The sequence below is a fragment of the Sinocyclocheilus anshuiensis genome, unplaced genomic scaffold (genome assembly GCF_001515605.1).
Source record: "Sinocyclocheilus anshuiensis isolate Anshui unplaced genomic scaffold, SAMN03320099.WGS_v1.1 scaffold283, whole genome shotgun sequence".
In the NCBI taxonomy this organism is placed as follows: Eukaryota; Metazoa; Chordata; class Actinopteri; order Cypriniformes; family Cyprinidae; genus Sinocyclocheilus; species Sinocyclocheilus anshuiensis.
Genome location: NW_015549605.1, coordinates 6,329,089 through 6,355,018, shown reverse-complemented (window position 1 = coordinate 6,355,018; position 25,930 = coordinate 6,329,089). Strand labels below are relative to the sequence as shown.

General features: G+C 38.6%; 2 protein-coding genes across 8 annotated transcripts in view; one reads left to right on the top strand and one right to left on the bottom strand.

Annotated features, from left to right (window-relative positions):
* The window catches only part of LOC107658980 (protein SCAF11-like), a 20,545-nt gene extending 11,649 nt beyond the window's left edge, over positions 1–8,896 (top strand). For 2 of the 4 annotated variants that reach the window (XM_016447735.1, XM_016447731.1), the window contains 12 exons: positions 1,379–1,456; positions 1,545–1,624; positions 1,697–1,767; positions 2,602–2,639; positions 2,729–2,829; positions 2,936–3,052; positions 3,191–3,264; positions 4,092–6,155; positions 6,449–6,774; positions 7,480–7,656; positions 7,737–7,856; positions 8,201–8,896. In XM_016447735.1, coding sequence (XP_016303221.1) covers positions 1,379–1,456; positions 1,545–1,624; positions 1,697–1,767; positions 2,602–2,639; positions 2,729–2,829; positions 2,936–3,052; positions 3,191–3,264; positions 4,092–6,155; positions 6,449–6,774; positions 7,480–7,656; positions 7,737–7,856; positions 8,201–8,311 — 3,357 coding nt within the window. In that variant the 3' untranslated portion in view covers positions 8,312–8,896. The remainder of the gene's footprint in view (positions 1–1,378; positions 1,457–1,544; positions 1,625–1,696; positions 1,768–2,601; positions 2,640–2,728; positions 2,830–2,935; positions 3,053–3,190; positions 3,265–4,091; positions 6,156–6,448; positions 6,775–7,479; positions 7,657–7,736; positions 7,857–8,200) is intronic. The other 2 variants (XM_016447732.1, XM_016447734.1) reach the window with 2 other exon arrangements.
* A 5,578-nt stretch (positions 8,897–14,474) lies between these two features.
* Positions 14,475–25,930, bottom strand: part of LOC107658978 (AT-rich interactive domain-containing protein 2-like) — a 30,543-nt gene continuing 19,087 nt past the window's right edge. For 2 of the 4 annotated variants that reach the window (XM_016447728.1, XM_016447727.1), the window contains 8 exons: positions 25,001–25,197; positions 21,072–23,278; positions 18,896–19,038; positions 18,665–18,803; positions 18,492–18,574; positions 18,282–18,411; positions 18,100–18,191; positions 14,475–16,096 (listed from right to left, as the gene is read on the bottom strand). In XM_016447728.1, the coding sequence (XP_016303214.1) occupies positions 15,985–16,096; positions 18,100–18,191; positions 18,282–18,411; positions 18,492–18,574; positions 18,665–18,803; positions 18,896–19,038; positions 21,072–23,278; positions 25,001–25,197 (3,103 nt within the window). In that variant the 3' untranslated portion in view covers positions 14,475–15,984. The remainder of the gene's footprint in view (positions 16,097–18,099; positions 18,192–18,281; positions 18,412–18,491; positions 18,575–18,664; positions 18,804–18,895; positions 19,039–21,071; positions 23,279–25,000; positions 25,198–25,930) is intronic. The other 2 variants (XM_016447730.1, XM_016447729.1) reach the window with 1 other exon arrangement.

Below are 25,930 nucleotides of genomic sequence, written 5' to 3'. Positions count from 1 at the left end.
AAAGCAGCGGAGCTTTTATTATGCCACAGTCGAGCGCTTCCGCTGCTTCCGGTCGTGCGTATGTGGGGTAAAGCAGCGCTGTTTTATCACACTAGATACATTTGAACGTTCTGTTATAATGCTACTCTGTGCGGTCGTCACTGGTCTATTAAAACACACAACATATTAAAGCGTCTTTGGCGTTTCCATGTTTTCTACAAAACGGAAATCGAGGGGTTGTGACGTCATTGGCAGGCGTTCTTCGAAACATTAGGGATAATGTAAGTACACAAGTCAGCAAAATATATAACACTGTTCTAGTGGTTTTTGGATATTTTAATAAAAAAATCTTATATATTGTGCCTTTAATATGTAATCAGTATCAACAAAATATGAAACCAAACCACCAGTAGGTGGCAGCAAGTGAATGAATGAGTCACTGAATCATTGACTCACCCGATTTGTTTAAAAACGCTGAATGATTCAGTAGTGAAACACTGTTGTGTGTTGCTTGGAGTTGGCAAAAGTTCTGCTGTGGCTTCGTTTGAAACTATTTTCACAGGCACAAAAACAGTCAATATTGTGACTAAAATGTAAGTCACTTAATGCACTGACTTACTGTCAGTCAGTCGATGTTTACACTGAATGTAGTAAAATGAAGTAAAATCAAAATTCTTTCACTTGCCCCGTTAAAAAAATCCACTTGTCGTGGACAAGCATTAATGTCAAGCCCTGATTTATATCAAACCAGAATATCTGTGAATACCTGTGCATGTGGTTTTTGATCACATGACCAGTTTCTTAAAACATGATCATTTTCTCTTAGTTTTTATTTGTGGTTTCTGCACAAAACCTGCAAAGTTCAAACTCAACTTGTGCAATAGTTGTTTGACCAGTGAATATGGTGTTCCTTCATTATTGATCTGGTTTTATGGCAGAAAGGGACTGTCCAGCTTTTAATGTATGTAGAAAACTCTTTTATGAAGTGAACTCACTTAAAGAGTTATTTAGTATAATTTTGCCAGAAAAAGTTTTAGAATTTTTATCATATGTTAATGTAAATAAATCTTGTGTAATATAACTTGTGTTTGTTTGTTTGCTGGTTTTTATTGTATTTGTTATAGAAAGTGTGTAGCATTTGGTCGCTTAACGCAGTGGTTCTCAGTCTTTTAAATGCCTCAACCCCCAAAAATAACTATCCTCCATTCTAAAATTAAAATGGCATAAGTTTCTTGTACAAAGACCCAATTTATACGGTGAAAAAATTATTACTGGAAATTATTATTATTATTATTATTACTGGTATTGTTTGAAAAAATATTTTGTTTCTGTTAAGTTACATTATAACTGTTATATTAGTTACATATATATTTATATATATATATATGATGGGCTACAGATGGTTCAGTCCTGCCCGGTGGACCGCAGACCCTTCAGTGTGATCTACCTGCAGGGCTCCTCGCAGCAGTGCATCAAGGTCAGACGTCCTCCTGATGTCCTGTATGTCTTGGTAAGAGGCACTTATTCCTGATGAAACTGAGCTGAGCTTCTCCTCTGTGTTTCAGCTTCCTGTGAGGGCACCCAGACTGTCAGAGCCGCACAAGTGCTGCAGTCAGGATGGCCAACGAATGTGTCACGTCTCTGTGTAAGTGCAGTGTGATTGTGTTTGCATATGCTGTTTATCTGATTATTAAATAGGTAATTTTGTCTTTAACAGGGGAGAGACAGGAAACACGGAGAGAACGCAAGAGAAAAGAGCTACTGCCAAACAGAAATACCACAGAAAATGTATGTGCTTCAATATTAATTCTTGTCTTGTTCATGAGGTGTTTGTGTGGTAGTAAAAGTGTGATATTTCAATATAAAAGAATATTCAAGGTTAAAGTTCTGTTGTTTACATTAATGTATTGTGTACCAGAGTAATTTTAGTTACTAACTAAACTAAAAATTAAAGCTTAAAATACAGTTTTTTTTAGTTCACTAACTAGTGACTAACTAATTTTTTTTTTCAGCAAGTTGCCAAGGCAGCGTTTTACATTTACTTGATGTACTAAAATAACTAAAACAAAATAAATAAATAAATAAAAATGGATAAAATCTATATAGACATTTAAAAACAAAAACTAATCAAAATTACTAAAAAAAGCAACAACATTACTACAACTTTAACTAAAATTAAAATGAAATAGAAAAATCTAAAAATAACTAATTCAAAATATAAATAAAAACTATAATAGTATCTAAATGTGATAGTAAAATGTAAAGCAACATGAACATTAATGTAAATGTCAACTTTAAATCTTAAAAAATAAGTGTTTATTGATATTTTAAATATATTTTTTCTTATTTTAACTAATTAATATTTTTACAAAATTTAATCTGGTACTGCACAATATATTTCCCCATATAGTTCATCTTAACTGTAATACTGTAAATGTTTTCACTTTTTATTTTTATTTATTTATTTATTTATTTTACGAAGTAAGAGACCTGTTGCATAAACTAAATATTTTTATTTATTAACTGATTGCCGTGATAAACTCTGTATAACAGAACAGAAAAAAAATGTTTAATGACTTGAGAACTCTCCAAACTTGCCAAAATAAATGTCTTTTTCCCCAGCAGACGATTTGGATGCATCTGTGGATAAAAACAGAAAGGTTAGTCTTAAACTAATTGTGTTTTCATTTGGTCTTATTTATCACATATGACCAAAACAGGAAGTGTTAAGCATTGCTTATGTGTGCAGGTGAATGGAGACTCATGCCACTCTCTTCTGCTCACTAAGCATTTTCACTCATCACTGCCCAGCCAGCAGGGAGCGACGGTTGGCACACTGACACAGATCATGTAAGCACACACTGACCTAATGGCAGAACACCATGTGACTTTTGTTTCTTTTTCTGAACAGTGTCTCTTGGCTGCATGTTAAAGTGGTTTCTGTTTTGCACTGTAGGACAGGATCTGTTGAGGTTTCTGATGAGGGACCAGACGGCGTCCAGTGGAGGAGATTAGAGAGAAAACGCAGGTGGCTTCCTGCCTCTGTACCTGTCCTCTCTACAGGTGTGCCCAGGTGAGAAGCATGTTTCGATCAGCTTTTGTTTTGAAAATGTGAATTTGAAGTGTAGTATATGTACAATTTGGCTGCTCTTTCCTTTTGTGTGCATGTCCCTTATTTTGGCTTATGAACCTTTTACTTATCGACTTTAAGGGTATCACTCCGCTCGCACCTGCTTCTGTCAGCTGTCTCCGCCTCTCTGAATCTGCTGCTTTCTGAACACACAGGTATGTCCACTCGAAAACCAAGTTGTCTTTAATTTATGTTAAAGAACATACATAATACTCAAGTTGTTATTTGAAATTTGCTCTTTAGTTTTTATTTGTACTTTTTTTTCTACTTTGTCTTTTCAATTGAGTTTTGTTTTCATTCATTTTTGTTTTGTTTATACTTCGTTTTCTAGCTTCAGCTTATTTAATTTAATTTATTTTTTTATTTAATTAATTTTTTTATTTTTTTATTTTAGGGCTGCCAAAGTTAATGTGCTAACAAGTATTATGATTTTTTTTTTTAATGCTATTAAATTGTATTTTATTTTAATAAAACATTCAAAATTATAATAATAAAGGTTATTATCTATTTTGTATCCATAAATAAATAAAGTGAACTAAAATTTCCTAGTGCTATTTTGTTATTTTAAGTTATCAAAAAATGTTTTAATTTAGTGATGTCTGAGTTAATTAGCTTTTTGTTAAAAATAATAAATCTGTGTTCCTGTAGTTTTTTTTCTCCAACTGGTTTTAGTATTTTCTCCAACTTTTTAATGTCTTCTTTATATTTGGCAATTTAGTTTTTTTTTGTTAGATTGAGACTTATCTAGTATATATATAGAGAGAGAGAGAGAGCGAGAGAGAAAGGGAGATTCTGGTAAATATCTTACCTTTTTTTAAAGGTTTCATCTTTATAATAATTAAAGTTTTATGAAGTACGTATTACAAATGAAAACTAAAATGAATTAGTGCCCATTTTAGTTTCACTTCTTCCCGGTTATGTTACTTTTTTAATTTTAATTTCTTTTAGTTTTTATTAACACTTTATTTCCTATATTTATTAGCTCCTCATGGCGTAGTTTGTGCTGTCACCTGCCCCAAAGGTGAGGGAAAAAAGGGAACCAGGGGTTCTGGGTCAAAGACCTCAGTGAAACCAGCAGAAGCTGCTGCTACCAGGCGCTCCTCTAGACACAGTCGCTCTGAGGCGGAGGATTCCTCAGCCGCACAGTCACAGCCCACAGATTCAGATACCACGTCTTCTACACCACAAACCAAAAATGATACTCATGCTTCTACAAGCAGAGGGCAGCAGGGGAGCAATCCGAGGTCTGGAGCAAAGACGAGAGGACGTCCAAAGAAGGTGAAGGTGGAGAGACCTGAGGATGAGAAGCAGAAAACTGAGGTTCGAAATCATGATGAAGATGGAGTCACTGAGGAAACCGAATCCGAGGAATCAAAACCAGACCAGAAAGCAAGTTCTGATCAGATCGATGGTGATCAAGAGCCAGTCGATTCGGAGGAGAAGATGGAGGTGGAGAATCAGACGAGTCCTGCTGAGGATGAATGTGCTTCCCCTGATGCCAGTAGCCAGGAAGAGGAAACGGCAAAAGTAGAAGAAGTGGTAACCGAGAGTATGGTTGAAGGTGAAGACAATCAGATACTTCCACAAGAAGATAGCAAGCAAGAAGTGGAGACAAATGATGAAGACCAAGTAGAATTAGTGAATATTCCACCAATACAGGAGCAAGATTGTCCATCTCCTTCCTGTGCAGATCTAGAAGAGTCTCAGTCTGATTCCCAGGATGGTGAATCATCTCTGCAAGTGGAACCAACAGCTGGACCTCCTACAGATGCTTCAGACCAGATTGTAGATCCGAAACCAGAGCCTGACACCACAGAAGACTGTTCGGACAAGCAGGAATCCAGTAGTCCTCCACCTCTCAAAGAGGACCAGGCTGCCGAACCGTCGGTTCCAGAAGAGAAAGGCGTGCCAGAATCAAAGGACACTAATGCAAGTTGTCCTCAGGATAACACTGACCTCATTCCTATGGAGTGCGATTCTCCTGCATCTGAGATTGAAGCCCACATTGCTGAAGCTGGGATGGATCCTACTGCGAACACGCCTCAGATGGATGATCCAAAGCCCAAACTTGACTCTTGTAAGGAGGAAAAAGTCTCAGATAAGAGGGAGCGGGAGGGACGATCCCGCAGGTCTCGCTTTCACTCGCCTACGACCACCTGGTCTCCCAACAGGGAGTCTAGGAGCGAAGGGTCTCGCAGGTCAAGGTCTCGATCATGGGATCGTAGCCACAAGACCCGGTCCACGTCTCGAAACCGTGAGAAGCAAGAGGAGGTGCGGGATGGCCGGCGGAATCGGAGCCGTAGTCGTAGTAGGGAGCGGAGTCGCAGGCGACGTAGTCACTCCAGCAACAGAAACCGACCCGGACACCGGAGCCCATCCCAGGAACGCGCTGATCATGGTGGCCACTCTCCTCGCAAGAGAGAGTCTTGGGGCGGGGATGGATGGCGGAGCAGGGGCGATGGACGAGGTTCCAACTGGTGGAACAATGCAGAGAAACCTGGGCATTTCTCATCAAGAGAGCCTGTTTTGTCTGACAACGGTAACTTTCATGAGGCATCGCCCGACCATGGCAGGAGCGAGAACCCGGATTGGGTGCGAGAGAGGGAGAGGCTTTGGCCAGACACTGATTCCAGAGGACGGGAGCCACGAAGGGATGAAAATGCAGGTGATCCGCCTGCAGAGTCCTGGTCTCGAGGTGGCTGGAACGCTGGCCGCGGCAGAGGAGGCGCACACTGGTCATCTGGCCAGCAGGGCGAGCCAGCAGATAATTGGAGGCAACGTACTTCTTTCTCAGGTACAGCAAACAATTCAGATTCTTATAATCGCTTCAACGACAATAGAGCTGGAGGGAAGAGAAAAGAGTCTGAGGGCGCTGAGACTCTGCTGGATCGTTCCGGGTGGTCATCGGCGTCTAGCTGGGCAGTACGCCGAACTCTCCCTGCTGATGTGCAGAACTACTACTCTCGCAGAGACAGGGGAGGCGGGAACAACACCTGGAACAGACAAGAGGAGGATCAAGGTGCACCAGGAGTCCCAAAACAAGCAGGTGTGTCTTTATCCAAATAAAGGCCATAAATCCAAATCATTTTTATTTTTTCGTAAATTCCATTTCATTCCATTTTACCCAATTCCATCAAAAGTACTTTATGGGTTGTTGACATTTTCCCCCCTCTGTTTTCTTTAATCAAATAACACTAATTTAACAACAAATTTGTGTTTCTTTTGCATAGACAGTCAAGTTTATCAAAAGCCCATCTTGCCAGCTGTGCATTCCCACTTTAGCATGTTCAGGTCACTTTACCATCTCCACTACATTCATGTCTGTTTTCCATATTCCAGATCCCCCCCAGAATGATCCAAATGCACCACTGCCAACAGAGGTGGTGCCAGCCCTGCCCCCTCCCCTGATGCCCCACCAGATGGGTGTGATGGGGGTCCTCCCTTACCCCATGGGGCCTCTGCTGCCAAGACCTCCAGCCGTAGGTCTGCAGCCTCCTCCCCAGTTTAGCTTGCCCCCTCCAGTGCCAGTGCAGCTGCACCCCACTGGGCCGCTCCTCCAGGTCCCATCCATAGCTGTGCAGGCACTGCCTCCACCTCCACCACCTCCTCCACCTGTGCAACAGGGCGGCTTCACAGCAATACCATCTGAAAGTCACCAGCCTCAGGTGAGCACAATGATTATGTTATAATTAAAAAAAAAAATTAGTTTAATATTCATCCATCCCTAACTTAAAGGGTTAGTTCACCCAAAAATGAAAATTCTGTCATTAATTACTCATTCCAAACCCGTAAGACATTCATTCATTGTCGGAACACAAATTAAGATATTTTTGATGAAATCCGAGAGCTTTCTGATCCTCCATAGACGGCAAGGATACTACCATTGTCAAAGCACAGAAACGTAGTAAGGGCATCGTTAAAACAGTCCATGTGACATCAGTGGTTCCAATGTAATTATACAAAGCTACAAGAATACTTTTTGTGCGCAAAGAAAACAAAAATAACGACTTTATTCAACTATTTTTTTCTTTCCCGGGACAGTCCTCTGCCATTATCGACGCATGCATGTGATGCTGCTGATACAGATTCTCATAGCTTCGTAAAATTACGGTGGAACCACTGATGACACATGGACTATTTTATTGATGTCCTTACTACGTTTCTGTGCTTTGACAGTGGTAGTCAGAAAGCTCTCGGATTTCATCAAAAATATCTTAATTTGTGTTCCAAAGTTAAACGAAGGTCTTATGGGTTTGGAACGACATGGGGGTGAGTAATTAATGACAACATTTTCATTTTTGGGTGAACTAACCCTTTAAATTAATTCATGTTATGTGCCATTTTGGTTGTAACATTTGCATACTGTACAGCAGGTGATGCCCAGTTTTCCTGTACCAGGCAAAGGTTTGTTTAAACCCATGCCAACCAAAGTAGTTGTTGGGCCGCTTCGTCCTGTTTGGATGCCCAGTGCGTCCCAGCCATCCTCTACCACCACCCAACCCGCCTCTCACAGCAAGGCCCATGCTGACAGCTCAAAGAAAGAGAAGGCAGGTGTTGCACATTTAAGCAAACTAATCCACGTTATTGTTGATATTAGTTCCTAAAATGCAGTTTCCTTTTCAAACAGAAATTGCAGATTCAAGAGCGGGCCATCAATGAGGTGAAAGCAGCGATTAAGCCATATTATCAGAAGAATGAAATCAACAAGGAGGAATATAAAGAGATTGTACGGAAAGCTGTGGAAAAAGTAAGTTCATTTTTAGAAAAATGTATATAAAAATATATATATAAAATTTGATGTATATTTACTTTGTTTACTTTATACTCTTGTCATATGCTTTTATTTTTAAATTGTATTTATATAATTTTTTTTACATTTATGTATTCATAAATTTATTTATTAATTTTTAGTTCTACTCCATATTGAATGATTGTCTCTGACACTTTCAAATCACAGTTGAACTTCTTTATATTCATTTTGATTTTAGTGTAACTATTCCTCTGTTTCAGCATAATGTTTTGCTCAAATGTTTAATTTTGTGCAAACAGCTTTACAAATGCACACAGTAATTGTTTTTCTCCTCCTCTCAGGTGTGCCTCAGCAAGAGTGGCGAGGTGAACGCCGACAAGGTGGCCAACCTGGTGAAAGCGTATGTTGACAAATACAAATGCATCCGCAAAAGCAAATCCGAGAATAGCTGAGGGTCGCTGATCTGCTGACTGCACGAGTGCAATTCCTCCACCGCGGGCTGCTGCCGGTGTCACTGACTGGAGCCGTTCTTAACACATTTAAATACGAGAATGAAGATTTTTCTAGAGATTACATATTTTGTTTAATTTGGATTTGATATAGTGAAAATGCCCTTTATTGGATTATGTTTCATGGGTGTATGTATGTATGTATGTGTGTGGGTGGGGGGGGGTTAAAGATCTGTAATGGTGTCGCTCTAATCACATTTTGCTTCTAAGTTTAAAGTAGCAAAGATAATGAATAATTAAGGCAGATGATTCAAGTGGTATGACTGTCCTGTCTCTCTATGTCTCTCTCGGTAGTCAAACATAAAGACTTTTCCCTTTAGAAGCATCGAAACAATCTGGAGTACATGTGCATTAGCTTTAATATTCCCTGCAGATGCCGAATGCGTGTTTGAGTGTGTGGGTAGTTTGCTGGTGAGCTGAGATGATTTTGTTGTCATATGCAGGTTAAAGTCCTGTACTTCTGTTTATGCAGTTCAATCACTGTCTGTTTACCCTCCCAGAAGCAATGAAATAAACCAGCTCTCTGAATATCATCTTTGTCTTTTTACTGAGGTCAGATCAGTTTGTGTTCACTGAGTTGAATCAGACTTCTGATATCTCAAACACTCTCATTAACCTTAACGAGGGCTCGTTAACTCAACTTGCCTAGCTTTTTGTTTGCGTGAGATGATTAAGGCTCTCAAAATTGTCGATTGTTCAACTCGAGAGTAGCAAATCCTCCGATTGAATCATTTTAATGTCATTGTGGCTCATGGTCAGTCTGGATCTGAATCGCTGTTACCTGAAGTGATGCCCGAAAACCCTCTGAGATCCTTCAGTATCGGAGAACTGAATTAGTTGAATCATGACGCCTGTGAAAGTGATTCGGAAGTATGTGTGAACGAAGCATCCATGCTTCGTGTTTCGATGCGTATGGACAATCGCCCGACAGAAAGACGAGTTCAGCCGTAACCTGACTTCAGTTTTACTTATATAGTGTGAAAGCGCGGTTCTCATGCTGGTTGACGGGTGAAATATAAGTTCCAGCATGATCAGAGCAAAGAGATCTGTGGCTCAGTGGCATGAGCTCTACCTCATGGGTCAGAGGCTGCTGGTTCAAATCCTGGCCAGATCTCGAGGAATTGAAGGCTTGGTGTGGTGTGAATAACTGGAGTGGCAATTGTGAAGGTTGTGGTGGAGCAGAGGGTTATCCAGAGCCCACTGCAGGAAAACTGTCGACTTAGTATGGTGCCTGGAGATTTTTTAATAAGTCGACAAGATGTATAACCACTACTGGTCATTGTCCCGAAAGTCCCCAGGGGGGCGCCTGGATATACCCCCCCCATCATGTCCTGCCTTCTCTTGGTTCACCCATCATGCCCCTATAGCTCATGACCAGGTGACCATACCGACCGCAACCATGCTTCTGTGTCCAGGCCAGATTCGAACTAGCAACCCTCCGATTAGGGAGGATGTACTCAGACCACTGAGCCACTAGCACTTCCACACTCAAACTGCTTTTTTTTGGAATGTTGTCTTGTTTAATTGGTCAAAACCAATGAAATACAATTTTGCCTTTGCAAGAGTGAGGCTCGAACTCAGGTCGCTCAGGTGAGGGCGTGACGCAGACTACTGAGCCACCAGGGTGGACTTTTTTTTGGAGTTTTGTCTTTTTTAGTTGTTCAAAACTCAAGCGGTTTCTGATATGTCCTTACATAATATTTTGACCGTTTAAAAATGTATATTACAATCGCTGTTGCATGTGACATTTTTATTTTAAAAACAAACAAGCAAGCCCTGTCCAGATTTAAAAAGTAACGTAAACGTTACGTAACGCATTACTTCCCATAAAAAGTAACTAAGTAACGTAATTAGTTACTTTTTTATGGAGTAACGCAATATTGTAATGCATTACTTTTAAAAGTAACTTTCCCCAACACTGGTGACAACCTCATGTGAGTTTGGTCAACAAACATCCTCAGAAAGTCTCAGGAGCCGCTGACTGAAGCTCGTCTCATCTACTCTTGAGTCTGAGACTCGCGGTGTTTGGTGAGTTATATTCAAATTGAATCATGTTCATATCCAAAAGAGTCAGACTCTAAAAGAAAGATTCGATTCATTTGAATGCAACTTAACGCCCTCCTGTGGTAAATTTTTGTAAATTACACTTCTATTAGTTTCTTCGACTTCTGTAACTTGAGCCAGAGGAAAAACACTGACTATTGCATTGATTAATGATTCAAACAAATTTGATAAAGTGTTGATTCTTTGAAGCAGAAAAAAAAATCAATACAACATTTTTAAGAATGTTTATTGTTCATTCAGAATGTATATTGACTGCACAATTCTGTTACATTTTTTAAACATGCAAAGGAATGTAACGTCCTCCTGTGGTGAGTTGTGTGTATTACACCGCTGCAACATTCTCATACCTGTAAAAAAACTCAAGTCTTGAACGCCCTCCTGTGGTGAATTGTAGGAATAACATTAATAGAATTTATTCTTACACTACCAGTCAAAAGTTTGGGATCAGAATGATTTTTGTTTTTTACAGGAGTTTCTTCTGCTCATCAAGGTTGCATTTATTTGATCAAAAATACAGAAAAAAAATTTAATATTGTGAAATATTATTATGATGTAAAATAACGTTTTTCTATTTTAATATACATTAAACTGTAATTTATTTCTGTGATCAAATCTGAATTTCCAGCATCATTACTCCAGTCTTCAGTGTCACATGATCTTCAGAAATCATTCTAATATGCTGATTTATTATCAGTGTTGAAACTCTTGTGCTGCTTAATATTTTTTTGGAACATGTGATAATTTTTTTCAGGATCCTTTGATGAATAAAAAGTTCAAAAGAAGAGCATTTATTTAAAATAGAAATCTTTTCTAACAATATACACTACCGTTCAAAAGTTTGGGGTCAATACATTTTAATTGTTTATTTTTTTTGGAAGAAATTAAAACTTTAATTCAGCAAGGATGTGTTAAATTGATAAAAAGCGACAGTAAAGACTTGTATTGTTAGAAAATATTTCTATTTTGAATAAATGCTGTTCTTTTTAACTTTTTATTCATCAAAGAATCCTGAAAAAAGTATCGCAGTTTCCAAAAAAATATTGGGCAGCACAAGAGTTTCAACACTGATAATAAATCAGCATATTAGAATGATTTCTGAAGGATCATGTGACACTTTATACTGGAGTAATGATGATGGAAATTCAGCTTTGCATCACATAAATAAATTATATTTTAAAGGATATTAAAATAGAAACCATTATTTTATATTGTAATAACATTTTGCAAGATTACTGTTTTTTTTCTGTATTTTTTATAAAATAAATGCAGCCTTGATGAGCAGAAGAGACTTCTTTAAAAAAACATTACAAGTCTTACTGACCCCAAACTTTTGACAGTGATTTTATTCCATAGTAGTGTGTGTCAATAGCTTGAGCCATAGGCAAAAAAAAGGCAAGTGAACTGAACGAAACCGAGCGCCCTCCTGTGGTGGACTGTTTGAATTACACTGCTGGTAACTATTTCAACAGGTACATCTGTAATACACATTTACATTTCGAGTTTTAACGCCATCCTGTGGTACTTTGTGTGAATTACATTACTGTTACTTTCTTCTAGCATTGAATTATTTTGCATTGATTTAGTATATAATAAATTGTTCTTTACCTTGTTGTTAGGCAGCAAAAGATGTGAAATTAACTCCCTTATATTTAGTAAAAATATATTTTTACATTTGTGGCACACATTATTGACAAATTTCGAGTTTAATCGCCCTCCTGTGGTAAATTGCGTGAATTACCCTGCTGCAACTTACTTCTATTGCTACAACTCAAGCCAGAAGAAAACGCTGCATTAAATAGTTTTTCGTTGATTCACATTTATTTATTATTTTTTGTTTAATCTGTGCAGCAATAAAACATCTGGCAACTTGTCTATTTTTGCTGAGTTTAGTAGAAATACATTATTATGTCTGTAATATAAACTTAGCGAGTCCGAGCGTGAATTTTGGGAAATACATTGCTGCTATTTCAGCTATAACTATAATGTACCATTAATATTAAATTGTATTATTGCGTTCTACCTCCCATTTGTATTTTTAAAAAAAAAGGGGGTTTTTTTTAAGTTAAGTGAACTTAACCTCCTGTGGTGAACTGTGTAAATAAAAAAATATCTGTCAAATTACCTATTTAAATTAGTTGACATTTTTTATTTTGTAACATGCATTTAAATTCCGAATCTAAAGCGCCCTCCTGTGGTGAATTGTGTGAATTACATTTACATTTACATTTACATTTAGTCATTTAGCAGACGGTTATAGAAGTGGTAGGACGTGGTGGAGGGGGACAGAGGAGAGAATGGAAAGTTTTGAAGAGATTACGTGTGTCTGGAGCGCTGTTGATCTTGTTGTGGAAGTACGAAGATTTGGCAGTATGGACTTCAGCAGAGAAAGATGAAAGCAAAGACTGAATTACATTGCTGCTACTTTAGCAATAACGCTTAGAAAATTTTACATTAGTTCACATTGATTCAAAATTATTTAATAAATTATTGATTATCTTGTTTGGCAACAAAACGTCTCATCGTTTTTTAGAAGAAATATATTGTTAGATTTATAATCTGAGGGTAAATATGACAGAAATTATTGTTTAGACTATATCATTTTCATTAATTTTAGATTATAATAATACTATTCATATTAATAGTATTATTGTGTTATACCTCCCATTTGTTAAAAATGAATAATACATAAAATAGAATAATAAAATAAAATTAAAAAAATGTAAAAAGAAAGAAAAAAGGCAGGTCAACTGAACTTGAACACCCCCGTGGTGAACGAGGAAATGTAATATCTCTAATAAATTGTTGATCATGTTTAGCCAAATTAATGAATGAATAAATAAATGTACAAAAATATGGCAAAATGCTTATTTTCTTTAGTAGAAAGATACTGTATTTGTAATATACTTTTAAAAATTCGAGTCTGGACGCCCTCCTGTGGTGAACTGTAGGAATAACACTAATGCAATTTATTTCTGCAGACATAAATCGAGCCAGATCTTGAATCACATTATTTTGTAGTGATTTAATGTATTGTAAAAAACTGTTGACGACAAAAACAACTAGCAAATGACCTGTTTTGTTCAGCTGAAATATATTTTTATATCCGTAATATACATTTAAAATAATTCGAGTCTGAACGCCATCCTGTGGTGAACTGTGAATTACACAGTGCGGTTATTTCCTTGCTAGAAATTATTTTCTATTGATCGGAATTAATTAATTATATATATATCTATATATATAAAATCTGTAGGTAGTATCTGCAAATAGGTTGTACGTAATTTCTTTATTGTTATTTCTGCTGAGAGATCGACACGCTTATGCAGTCCAGTGGAGCGGAAGTAGAACAGCACTTCAGTTTCTACCATAAAAGTCCTATTATAGTGCGTGCCAACCGTTATTCAAATGTAACCATCGACTATATAAATAAATAAAACGAGAACTCAAGGAGGCCAGTCATTTGTGAGGCTGAGATTAAATTGTTTTTCAACAAATATTTGATTTCGAACAGCAAAGCAACATAGATCTACCAGTTTCAGTGAAATCAATGAGGTAAGGATAGAATTGAAGTATTACATTTTTTTTTTAAGCACTGCTTGTGGACATATTGTGTAGCTCTCTAGTCTGTACTCCAATAAAATCCATATAAATATAAAGATCAAATTATCTAAATATTTTTTATAAATATTTGTAATTTGATATTGGAATAATAAAACTGATTTTTTTTTATACCTTTCTTTTTATTTTAAGATGAAATAAGACCCAACAATATTCTTGACAATGTTTGAAAGAAACAGTAAAAATGTAAATAATTACATATTTACATCAATTACATATTCGCATCAATCTTACATAAATGGATCCACTTCTTTACAGAAATAGAAACACACAAATGTAGAAATGGTTCTCAAGAGTTTTGTAATTACTGCAATGTAGATTTTTTTTTGTACTGTACTACAAAAAAAGAAAAGAAATCAACGATCAAATTATCAAAATATTTAATATTTAATATTTAAATACTTTACACATGGACATATTGTGTAGCTCTCGTCTACACCCCCCAATTTCTCTATATGCATAATAAAAGTATTTTTTTTTCTTTTTTCTATTAACTTTCTATTATTAAAATCCCTATTCGAACACACCGGGAAAAAAACCAATCCAGATGACTGGGGGATCCCCAAGGGAAAAAAGGCATGTCAACAGTATGTCAAAAATGTTCAGTCTTTTATTTAAAAACTATAAACAGTCACCAAAGTAAATGAAGCCAATCTATATCAGACTGTTAGATATATGTATCATCGCACACCCTACAGACACTGCAGAAATGGTGAGGGGGTGGGGGGGGAGGGGTCGTGACCCCGCTGGGATGCTAACACAACAGGCAGTAATAAATGTTACACAACACACAGCAGAGAGGACAGCCTGGGGTCCGGGAGCCGGAATGTGGCGTGGTCGTAAGAATGGATGGAAAAAAAGAAAAAGAAAACGCAAAATAGTACAATAAAATCCCACACTATATTAAGATAGAAAAAAGGTCTGGAGGAAAATATCATACCTGCACGGAAAGCAAAGAACACAAGAGAAAACCTGTATAAAACTCCATGTATTTAAACCAATTTACAAATACAAAAAGAATCACGTACGGGCCATCGGGCTCGTACTCTGACGCTTACAGTGAATACAGGTTGAGGGGAATACCTTCAATATGTTTTTGTCTCTTCTACAAAATGACATATGATATATTATTTCATACTCCTTCAGCCAGCAAAATGAGTTCTACAAGTTATAACAGTACAAAAAAGGGGAGAAAAACAAAAAAATAAAATCACAGCTCCACAAAGAAAAACCTGTAGCCCTCCGCCAGCCCTCCCAAAACTTTACAGCATCAGTACCTTCGCAGAATATTTACAGGGTTTAAGTACATTCATCCACTGCTGAGTATAGAATCACATCTCAAACGAGTAACCAGGGGCTGAAATAAAAAAAACGTGAGTCTGAACCTACTAACGTAATGCTTCTGATACCAGTGGGTAGCAGCGGCATGAAGCAGGGTGATTTAACTTTATATCTATTCACAAATATTTACACAATTTTTTTTTTTATCATTTACTCATATTGGTATTTATTTCAATAATAAATAAGTGAAAATATAATCGGCTCAAGTAAGAAAACCAAGCTATCAAGTTATAAAGAAAAAAAACGAAATCTAGCCACACCGTTGTCCACTTGCCCCGCCCACAGAATCCCCCTCACCCCTCTGGGGCTATAAAAATGTGCTCGTTGGGCCAGGCATGAAGAGGGGGTCAGAAGAGTGAAATGGGCGCTGGTTTCTGAGTGGCTGGTGGAAGACCCGTGGCAGTTTGTGAGGGAGGTGGAGGAATGGAGAGAGAGAGAGAGAAAGAGAGAGTGAGAGAGAGAGAGAGAGCGCGAGAGCAGGGTGTGGGAGGGGGTTTAGGGAGACAACCCAACGACGCTGGCGACCTGTGTGGCAGCAGAATGGGGAAATGGGCTTCTCGTCTCCTTCCGAAGGTTTTTGGGTTGAGCTGAGCTCAGGCCTGCAGAGAGCGTGTGAGTTCGTAAAGGCATTTCGCGAGCGTGGTGGAGACCTCCATAGTGCTCAGCGCCAGCACAGAGAGATGGTTTTCATGCCGCCTTACCAACCTGAACACAAACATACAACAATCAGACACTGATTACATTTATGAAGTCTACTTTGTCCATTTTTTTTCTTTTTCATGCTAGAAGCCACATTTCACCCCAAAATAATTTTTTTTTTTTTACTTGCATTAAGAACGACAATAACAGTATTACTACTAATAATAATTACTAATAACAATAACAGTAATACTAATCCATTCTAATCCAAAAAGACCATTAAGTCTTAAAAACATGAAAAAAATTGCATTGTTAAATTAAACATTCCCTACATCAATCTTACAGAAATGGAAATTGTATAAAATTATAAAAATATTTGTAGAACAAAAAAATTATTATTATTATACATTATTGCAAAGGCAGAAATTTTTGCACTGTAGTCTGTACTCCAAAATCCAATTCTTATAAATATAATGATCAAATTATCAAAATATTTAATGATGTTTAAATACTTTTCAGTGTGCTTTTATATTTACATATTGGAATATTAAAACTGATTTATTTTTTATTTTAATTTTTAAGGTGAAATATGACCGAATGTTTTTTTTTTTTAAATGAAATGTAAAAATGTAATAAATAAATAAATAAAGGTAAGATTTATTAAACATTTCTTAAATTAATCTTAAATGTGTTTTTTTTTTACAGAAATTAAAAAAGAAAAATAAAGATTTTCATTACTGCAATGATCAAATTATCTAAATATTTAATGCTATTTAATACTTCAAAGTGTGTGTATGTACGTATATATATATATATATATATATATTTTTTTTTTTTTCATATCAGTCGATATCGATAATTATCATGATAAATGTCAAAATTTTATTTCTTTCCAGTTTAAAGCCAGATTTTTGCTCCAAAGTGAAAGTTGTAGAAGCCAGACCATTAATTTGGGCTCATTATAATGATTTAACAAAATAAATATCTAAATAGAAAAATTTATTTATGCATGTTCTAATGAGTGATATTGTTTCAAATAAAGAAACAAGTTTGGGTTGCCTGGTAATATTAATAATAATAATATCACTTTTTTTGTCTCTTAGAAATCCACATTTGAAAGTAGCTTGAGTTAGGATGCGGAGGTAAATTTTTGTTCATTATCAAAATCAGTAACATCTGTAAAAATTGTAGCAACCTCAGTTTTATATGGTTAAATTTATTCGGACCAAGTTTTTATTTATTTATTTATTTTTTTAAATTAAGCATTGGTCTCCCATAGTAGCATACATTTAAATCATGATAAACAGTTAAAACCACACAAGTAGCACCTCAGTACCATGGTAAAAATATAACTATATGGTTTTTAAGTAGCCTATTTGTATGAAAAACAGTAGTCTAAAAACACTCTGTTTAAATGCACACATGCTATAGCTTAATCACAAATATGTACTTTAATTATATACCATTACTCCCGAAATAAAATTCAGTGTGAATATCCCACATTTCTGCCACAATACCATGGTGCAGTGAGTGTTACTACAGTAAATCCATGGTAAATGATAGCGACGTGTAGATTGAAAAACCTTCTGACTGTCTCGTTGCACACAGTGTTTCTCCTGTTTGGCTTTAAACTAGCTTAAATCACAGAGTCATTTGTGTTCATCGCTGAATTTAAGCGCTTCACACTGGATCTTACAGCGCTGTTTAGTGCTCGCGTGAGCGAGTAAACGCATCTGCTCGAGCTCGCAGCCGTTTGAACTGTGATCCGAGCGGATAAATGGTCCGAGTGGCATGCTTCAAATGAGTCGCGCTGTTTCGTTCCGCTTTTGACGCATAAACATTATATCGAACATTTATCGAACTCTTCATATCGTTTTATCGAGGAAAATTATATCGTGATAATTATCATTATCGAATTATCGCCCAGCCCTATATATATATATATATATACACTTACATACACACACACACACATATACACACAGAGAGAGAGATATATTTATACATAGATTTCATGCCACAAACCAGAAATCTCCAACACAACAACCACACTGAAATGTTTTACTTACTTCCGTCCACAATCTGAGTACTTGGCGATGCTCTTTAACGTTAAGGCAGCGGATAGTCTAATGTGTTTGGTCATTGGTCCCTCTTTATCGTCCTGAGCAGGACCAAAAAAAAAAACATTTCAAGCTTGACACATCTATAAGCAGCAGAACTATCATTGTTTACATGAGGTAATAATACTGACTGTGAAGTCCCTGAACACCAGGTTTCGCGAGCCCCTGCGTAAAGCCATCAGAGCTGCACTGGGGTGGTTGACGAGCGCTTTCTGTGGTCTGGAAGGAGGCGGAGGACTGCTGACCGCCGTTGGAGGAGACCTGCACATCAACACCGTCACAATCTCCATCACAATCATCTACTACCTTAAACCAGCATGAGCTAAAGAAGCCATACACACTTGGAAGTGTTGGGGTTGCTGCCTTGCCTTTGCTCCTCCAGTTTGAGTGCGGCTAAGAGCGCTTCCCTCGAGCAGTGCTTATCCTGCAAAACACACACTGATTAGTCAAACACACACAGGGATAAGTGTCATTATGACCGCATCAATAGAAAGAGAGAAAGATGGGATCTTGCCTGCAGGTGCGTGATGAAGGATAGTCTCTGTCGAGGAAAAGGTTCACAGCCCTCCCATCGGCACTGCCCTGGGTACGCGTCTTTACTGCCATGATAGGTAGCTGCATGGTAAAACACCTGTGATGGTGTGTCAAACCACCTGAAACAACACGTTCCAAGTTAGCATGAACCAGCCTTCTCAAGACATCTACAAAGCATCTACAAAGCAAAGCACATCACATGCGTCCTCACCGTTTGCATGCCTGCCACAGACATCTGAAGTTCTGTCCAGGTTTACGTGCTTGATCTGGAGAGAGGGCGGGTGCTGGAGAACTCTGATTGGTTCCCTGTGCAGCCGGATCCACTGGAGGCGGAGTCTGCACTGACACAGGCTGCTGCACACATGAATAATCAGTGAGTTTTGTAGAAGGCTTAAAATTAAGTTTATAAAATGACAAGCATGTTGTGAATTTACAAATTTATTTATTTTTTAACAGTAAATGCAAGAAATAAAAATATAAATACTATAAATATGGAAATAAAATATAGCTGAATTTTGTAGATTTTGTAGATGCATCTAATTTTTTTCTTACACTTAAACTCAAAATAAATCGTATGAATATTGCTTACTATTCAAACTGGGCACTTCATTTGGGTCTAGAATTATATTTGTTTTCTTTGATTATTTTATGATTATTTCTCTCATTTTGATTTCTCAATTGCAGGTGTGGCCTTTGTCATTATTAACAGCTCTTAAATTAGTTGTTTTTACTAGGGCTGTCAGTTTAACACATTAACTTAATTAGATATGAAAAAATAATGCCATTAAAATATTTTAACGCAGGTAATGCACTGGCCCCGCCCCCAGACCTGTACATCATCTTACATTTCATACTGTTGACTCTTCACAAATATGATGCAGAGCAACAACTCCATAAATGCAGTTATACCCTAAAGTTCAAGATATTGGGGCAAAAAAAGTGCCCCTTGCTGATACTTCTGCATATTTTCTAAGCCTGAGGAAAACTAACTAATATTTTTACTTGATACTTTCTCATTTAACACTATAATGGCTTTAAATGATCTTTTGTGGGTAATTCCACAGCCAATTTTAATTTGCGATTAATTCGATTAATTAATAAACACATCATGTAATTAATTAGATTTAAAATTTTAATCGACTGACAGCCCTAGTTTTTACATTTGCTGATACTTTTCTGCATATTTTCTAAGCCTGAGGAAAACGGACTAATCAAAATGTTGCAAATAATTTATTATTATGCAAGTTTGAGTAGTGTGTGAGATTTATGCATCTTTTTAAAGTTTATTAAGAGCTAGTCTCAGCCTCAGACGTCACGCCCACGGACCGTTGGCTGAACGTCTGACGCATATGGCACACAAACGTGGAAACTTCAGGAGTTTTGAAGTCGTCATCGGATTGGCCAAATTATACAGGATTTCCGGGAGATGTGTGTGTTGCGTTCTTTAACGTCTGGCTATGCAAGACTAATTAAGAGCAAGAATGTTTTTCAGCCCAAAAACAACAGAAAAACTCAGATTTACTATAAAAGAATTGTTGCATGCTAGGTAATTTCACAAGCAAGTTCTGTAATGTGAAAATAAAATCTCACTGGCGTTACAGGAATTTTTGAGATTCATTGGAATATCCTGGCTGAATAATTGATGTCAGTTCAGAGTTCACATCAAATAAATCAACATCTAACAAGCATATAAAAAAATGCTTTTGATTGGATTGCTCTATCACTCAATTAATCTATATTAACCTAATTTACATTAATCTAATAAACTATCAACAGTCAGAAAAAAAAAACTTAACATAAACCAAGCAAATGTTATAATGAACAAACCCCACCTTAAAAACCATTTGAATATATTCAGTAATAACACTTTAAAGTTTGGTGTAAGTGCTGAAAAAACAGTTACATTGTAACTGTAATCAACAGATGTAAATAGATACAGTGTAATAAAATAAACAATTAAATGTGCATTTTGGATACTGTCTTTCCACTAGTCTGAAAGAAGACAAGTTATGGAAGCAAAGTAGCCTAAAATGTCATTGACCAGTGCATGAAAAAACAATGGTTTTATCTACTGTGCTTTGCCTTAAAAAAAACACAAAAAAACATAATAATTTTAATTATTATAAAAAACAAGCATTAGGTTATAAAGCAGTAGTCTCAAAATCAATTCCTGGAGGGCCACAGCTCTGCAGAGTTTCTCTCCAACCAGCTCCAAATCACACCTGCTTGGAAGTTTCTAGTAATCCTGAAGACCTTGATTAGCTGGATCAGGTGTGTTTGATCAGGGTTGGAGCTAAACTGTGCAGAGCTGTGGCCCTCCAGGAATTGAGTTTGAGACCAATGTTGTAAAGGCACAATTGTGTAACCACGAGTCAAAAACGCATTACCTGAGCATTGGTTTCAGGAAGCGGCGAGGGCACACTTGGTCTCTGCTGCGCTGCATTCTCTATTGCTACTTTTGCTACTGTGCTTGGGTCTGCGCCCGCCGGCACGGCCACCATGGTGGCGCTGTTACCAGCATTGTTAGGGTCGCTGATGGTCACTATTCGTATGCCCACTTTGGTGGGGATTCCGGAGGTACCTCTGTCCCCGTCCTCCAGCGGTCTCTTCAGTGGCCGGCTCTCCAAGGTGCCGTTAGCGGGAGGCAGCGGTGGCGGCTCGGAAACGGGCAGAGGTGGGGAGTGGTTATGAGGTGGGTGCTGTTGCCTCAGGCCCAGTGTCTCTGAGTTGGGGCCGTTGGAGATCTCAGCGCCGTGGCTGGGCCCGTTGGCCAGGCGTTCGACCTGCTCTGCTTTGGCAGTGTCCTGCTGAGGAGCAGCAAGAGAGTCCGTGAGGCCCAAAGCCCCGTGCGCTTTCTGAGGCGACAACACCTCACCGTTCCCCATGTGTTTGGAAGCCTTGTGATTTGGAATGTTTTTGCTCGGATGGGTGGCGTCCGATCGGTCAAAGTCGCACACCCCGTTCACCATTAGCTTTTTAGGGTCAGAGGGCGTCTGCTTCCCAGGGCCGCCTTGCACCGCAGAGCCATTTAGCGCCTCTGCTTGGCTGTTCCCTGAGTGGTATGGAGGTAGACTCGAGTCAAACTTCCTCCCGTTGAGCAGCTTTGCCGCAGGTCCATCCACCTCTGCGGATTTGCCATTGCTGGCTTTGGCCGAACCGTCAGTGACAGAGTTGTTCTCCATGACCTCGATCTTGCGCTCGTGGATGTGCAGCCCCGTGGTGTCCTTGGCCTCCTCCTCCTTTTGGCAGATGATTTTGTCACCTCGGAAAGGTGGAATGGGCGTGGCTCCTGCAATTGGCAGAGGCGGAGTCAACTGCAGGCCAATTGTGGGCGGGGTTTGCGCTCCCTGCCCGGGGAAGCCAGAGTTTGGCACTACTGTGAAGGTAACTTGGTTGCTGGGTGTAGCCTGCAGAAGGGTGCCAGGGGTGGAGGTGGAGATGATCTGCCCTGGGAGGATGGAGATGGGAACGGCACCGGTCGCCTGCAAGGGGCTCTGCATAAGTTGCACGTTCAACTGCGGTTGGGACGGCACCGGACCGCTGTTGGTCACCTGGTATACGACTTGCGGGCTTGGCGCCCTGGTGCTCGCAGGAGCGGGAACTTGCGGAGCAGGGAGTATGAGTTTTCCGCCTGGGGTGGAAGGACCGCGTTTCGGAAGCAGTAACTGTTTGATCAGACTGGATTCTGTGGAGGTAGGTTGGGCTGGGGGTGGAGGAGGGGCCGGAGTCTGCTGAAACTGCCGCTTGACGGACAGCATGTGGCTGACTGTGTTGAGCGGGGCTTGCTGCACAGGGGCGGGGTTAGGGATCGGTGCATTTGGGGAAGCGGGAGACTGTGTGGGCTTCGGTTGGATGGTTTGAGGACTGGGGTTGGTCAGTACGATTTGATGGATGGCTGGGGCGAACGCAGTGTTGGGTTGTTGATTCTGACTGACGATGACTAAGCTTTGCTGTTGCGGTTGTTGAGGCTGTGGCGACTGCTGTGAAGGTTTGGGGGCGATATTTTGAAATGCGACGCGGTTGCTAGTCACGCCTGAGACAGTCACGACCTGCCCTCCTGCCATCAGCGAAGTGCAAGGTGCACTGACATACTGAGGCGGCACGAGCACCACAGCCTCTTGGGAAGGGGCACCTTGCTGTCCCTGATGGGCTTGCAGGCGCTGTTGGGCCACCGAAGGACAAACACCTTGCACTCGACCTGTAAAAACGTGCCCCTGGGGCGACGGCCCCTGCTGGATCAGTGTAACGGGAGCGTGATGGAGCAAGGGCTGCTGGGTAGGCGAGCCGCTGTGGTTGGGAACAGCAGGTGCAGCGGTGGCCGTGGGGATGGAGCTCTGGATCATGGCCGTTTTGAGAATGTCATTGGGTCGTATGGGAACTGGGGCGGTGGCGGGAGGGCATGGAGGAGGAAGTGCAGCTTGTCCTGGCGGGTTCATGGGGAGTCGTGGAACAGTCGGGGCTGGCGCAGGAGCATTGGGAGCGTTGGCGTGTGACGTACCGTGCATGGTGAAGGCCACCTGTGGTGCTGCCTGGCCGGCAGTAAGGCTTGGTGCTGGTGCCCGGACAAGCTGCCCTCCCACACCAGGAAGCAGCGCTGCATGGACAAACGAGAAAGAACAAGTCAGCTATAAATGCGACTGGCTTATCGCATTTAACACTGCATGGGCTTTTGTTTTATTCTTATACCTGGGTAAATTAAATCTAGTGTTCAAGTTCAGCAATGCACAATGGGGTTAACTAGGGTCTTATGATTTTCATGATGCAGAAAACATGGGAGGAATTGTAGATTCCAGTCATAAAAATGAAATTGGCTGTGTAACAGAATTTGGCAAAATCAAAATATGGCAAGATATGGACTAACGTCTTTTTTATTCTTTCCTTTTTTAATGCCATGTCAGCTTCTATGTTAAATTATGTTTCTCCTTTTACAATTGTCCTATTATTTATATGTTTATTGGTATTCTGCTATTGAAGAGCTGCTACATGATTTTCCGTTGTTCCTATAACAATAAAGATCTATTCTATTCTATTATTTTATACAATATTTTTTTAAGGACCATCACATCACACAATCCCACTTTTTCATCCATGTTTCAAATTGTAAACCTGTAAAGATAGGAACAGTTCAAATTTCATTTGATTACATTTTAAAAGATTAATTAAACTGTTAGTTTTATGCATCCATTTGATTACCAGTTTCATAGTAAATCTGTATTTCATCATAAAACAAAGAATCCGGAAATTCTGTTGTTTTTTTTTTCTGAAAAAATTAAATTTAATACTGTTGGTTTTATTTTTTTTTCCTGAAAAAATAAAATATTTAAAATAGTTAAATTGTTAACATTTTATGAATTCAACTGGTCAGACAATTTTTGATTATTAAATTGAAGAGCTGCTACATGATTTTCCGTTGTTCCTATAACAATAAAGATCTATTCTATTCTATTATTTTATACAATATTTTTTTAAGGACCATCACATCACACAATCCCACTTTTTCATCCATGTTTCAAATTGTAAACCTGTAAAGATAGGAACAGTTCAAATTTCATTTGATTACATTTTAAAAGATTAATTAAACTGTTAGTTTTATGCATCCATTTGATTACCAGTTTCATAGTAAATCTGTATTTCATCATAAAACAAAGAATCCGGAAATTCTGTTGGTTTTTTTTTCTGAAAAAATAAAATATTTAAAATAGTTAAATTGTTAACATTTTATGAATTCAACTGCTCAGACAATTTTTGATTATTAAAATTTAAATGTTGTTAAAATGGGATTCAGAAAAATTAAAACTGAAAACACAGAATTTGGGAAAAAATTAAATAGAATTTGGGGGGGATTCATAGGGCCCTAGGTTAACATTCTTATTTATATATTTATGAGGGTAATAAACTTAAATTGTTGTCTGAAGTCTTCTGAAACTGTTTTAAGTCCTTAAGACACTGGGAAAAAAAAGTAGAAAATTTATTTCTGTACAAAGTGAATGAATATTTAATGAGGTTAGCACTGAAGCAGTTTATGATAGGTTGTCTGTTTCTAAACAACTCGCTATAACATTACAACTTCAACATTTTCACACTATATAGTTTTCGCACCACAATTCAGAGTCTGTGAAAATGCACTCTCATAAACCAGGGTGTTAAAAGCAGTGCTAGATTCCCTTTATAATAAGTACAAAGAACTTAAACCAGTTAAAATGGGTTTTTAACCAGGGTTTAAAAAGCTTAAACCCAAGATCAAATGTAGTGTGAAACATCTTTCTGAATTGCTAGAATGAGAGTTCTTGGGCCAATAATAAAACAGTGTTTCTACCTGACTGGGGCTGAGGGGTTTCTGAGGGAGCTTCGTGTTTGGGAACTGGTGCAGGACTGGCCTGCTGCTGCTGCTGATAATAAAGCTGGACTGGAAGAGGAATCGGCCTCTTCCGCACACCAACCACATGGATTTGAGCCTGTCCACTCAGCCGTGTGTCCTCCACACGCTTCACCGTGTGATTAGGAAACAGCGTCCTGAGAAACACACAAGCACAGCGTTGATTTTGTCTTTGAGTGATAGGGGTTGCACCGACTAATCGACTTCAATGCTCTGCCATGACGCTTTAAGCTTGACGTCGACTAGTCGCTGGTCCTATAGAGGGCGCAACAGGATAAGAAATCTTTGAAGGACTTCCACATTTACGCTCAGTTTCCAAACAGTTAAAATGACAAATAAATGCATGCTCTGAAAGCGCTCCACAAGACATGTGTGATTATATTACTGGATGCTCGAAATTGAACGGGAGAATGCACGTTTTAAACAGCTTATTGTACAGGTAAGTTAATCGCCGTTCTAATCTAATGCGCTGCTGCACTGTAACGCACACACATAGGCTACAGACAGTAGCTCGTACAGTACATCACGCGAAGATCGCGCGCACACAGAAACATTCAGCGCGGAAATGTATTGTCAACACTGTTCTGTGATTTCTCAATAAAATAGCTTAGAAACTGAAAAGTTCAAGCATATATTTCTTAATAACTAAATCCCACAGCTTCACTACTAGTAGAGAGACGCTGCCAGGTAGAATTAATTCACACACGCAATCGTTCTCACCGATGCATTCATATGAATGTAATCTTTATGTAATCAAGGTGTTTTTCACAGCTCCAGACTTTTTTGTTCATTAATGACGTCATCAGCAACTGGTCGACTTCGACTCGACTTTTATGTGATGAAAGTCGAGTCGAAGTCGACTAGTTGCTG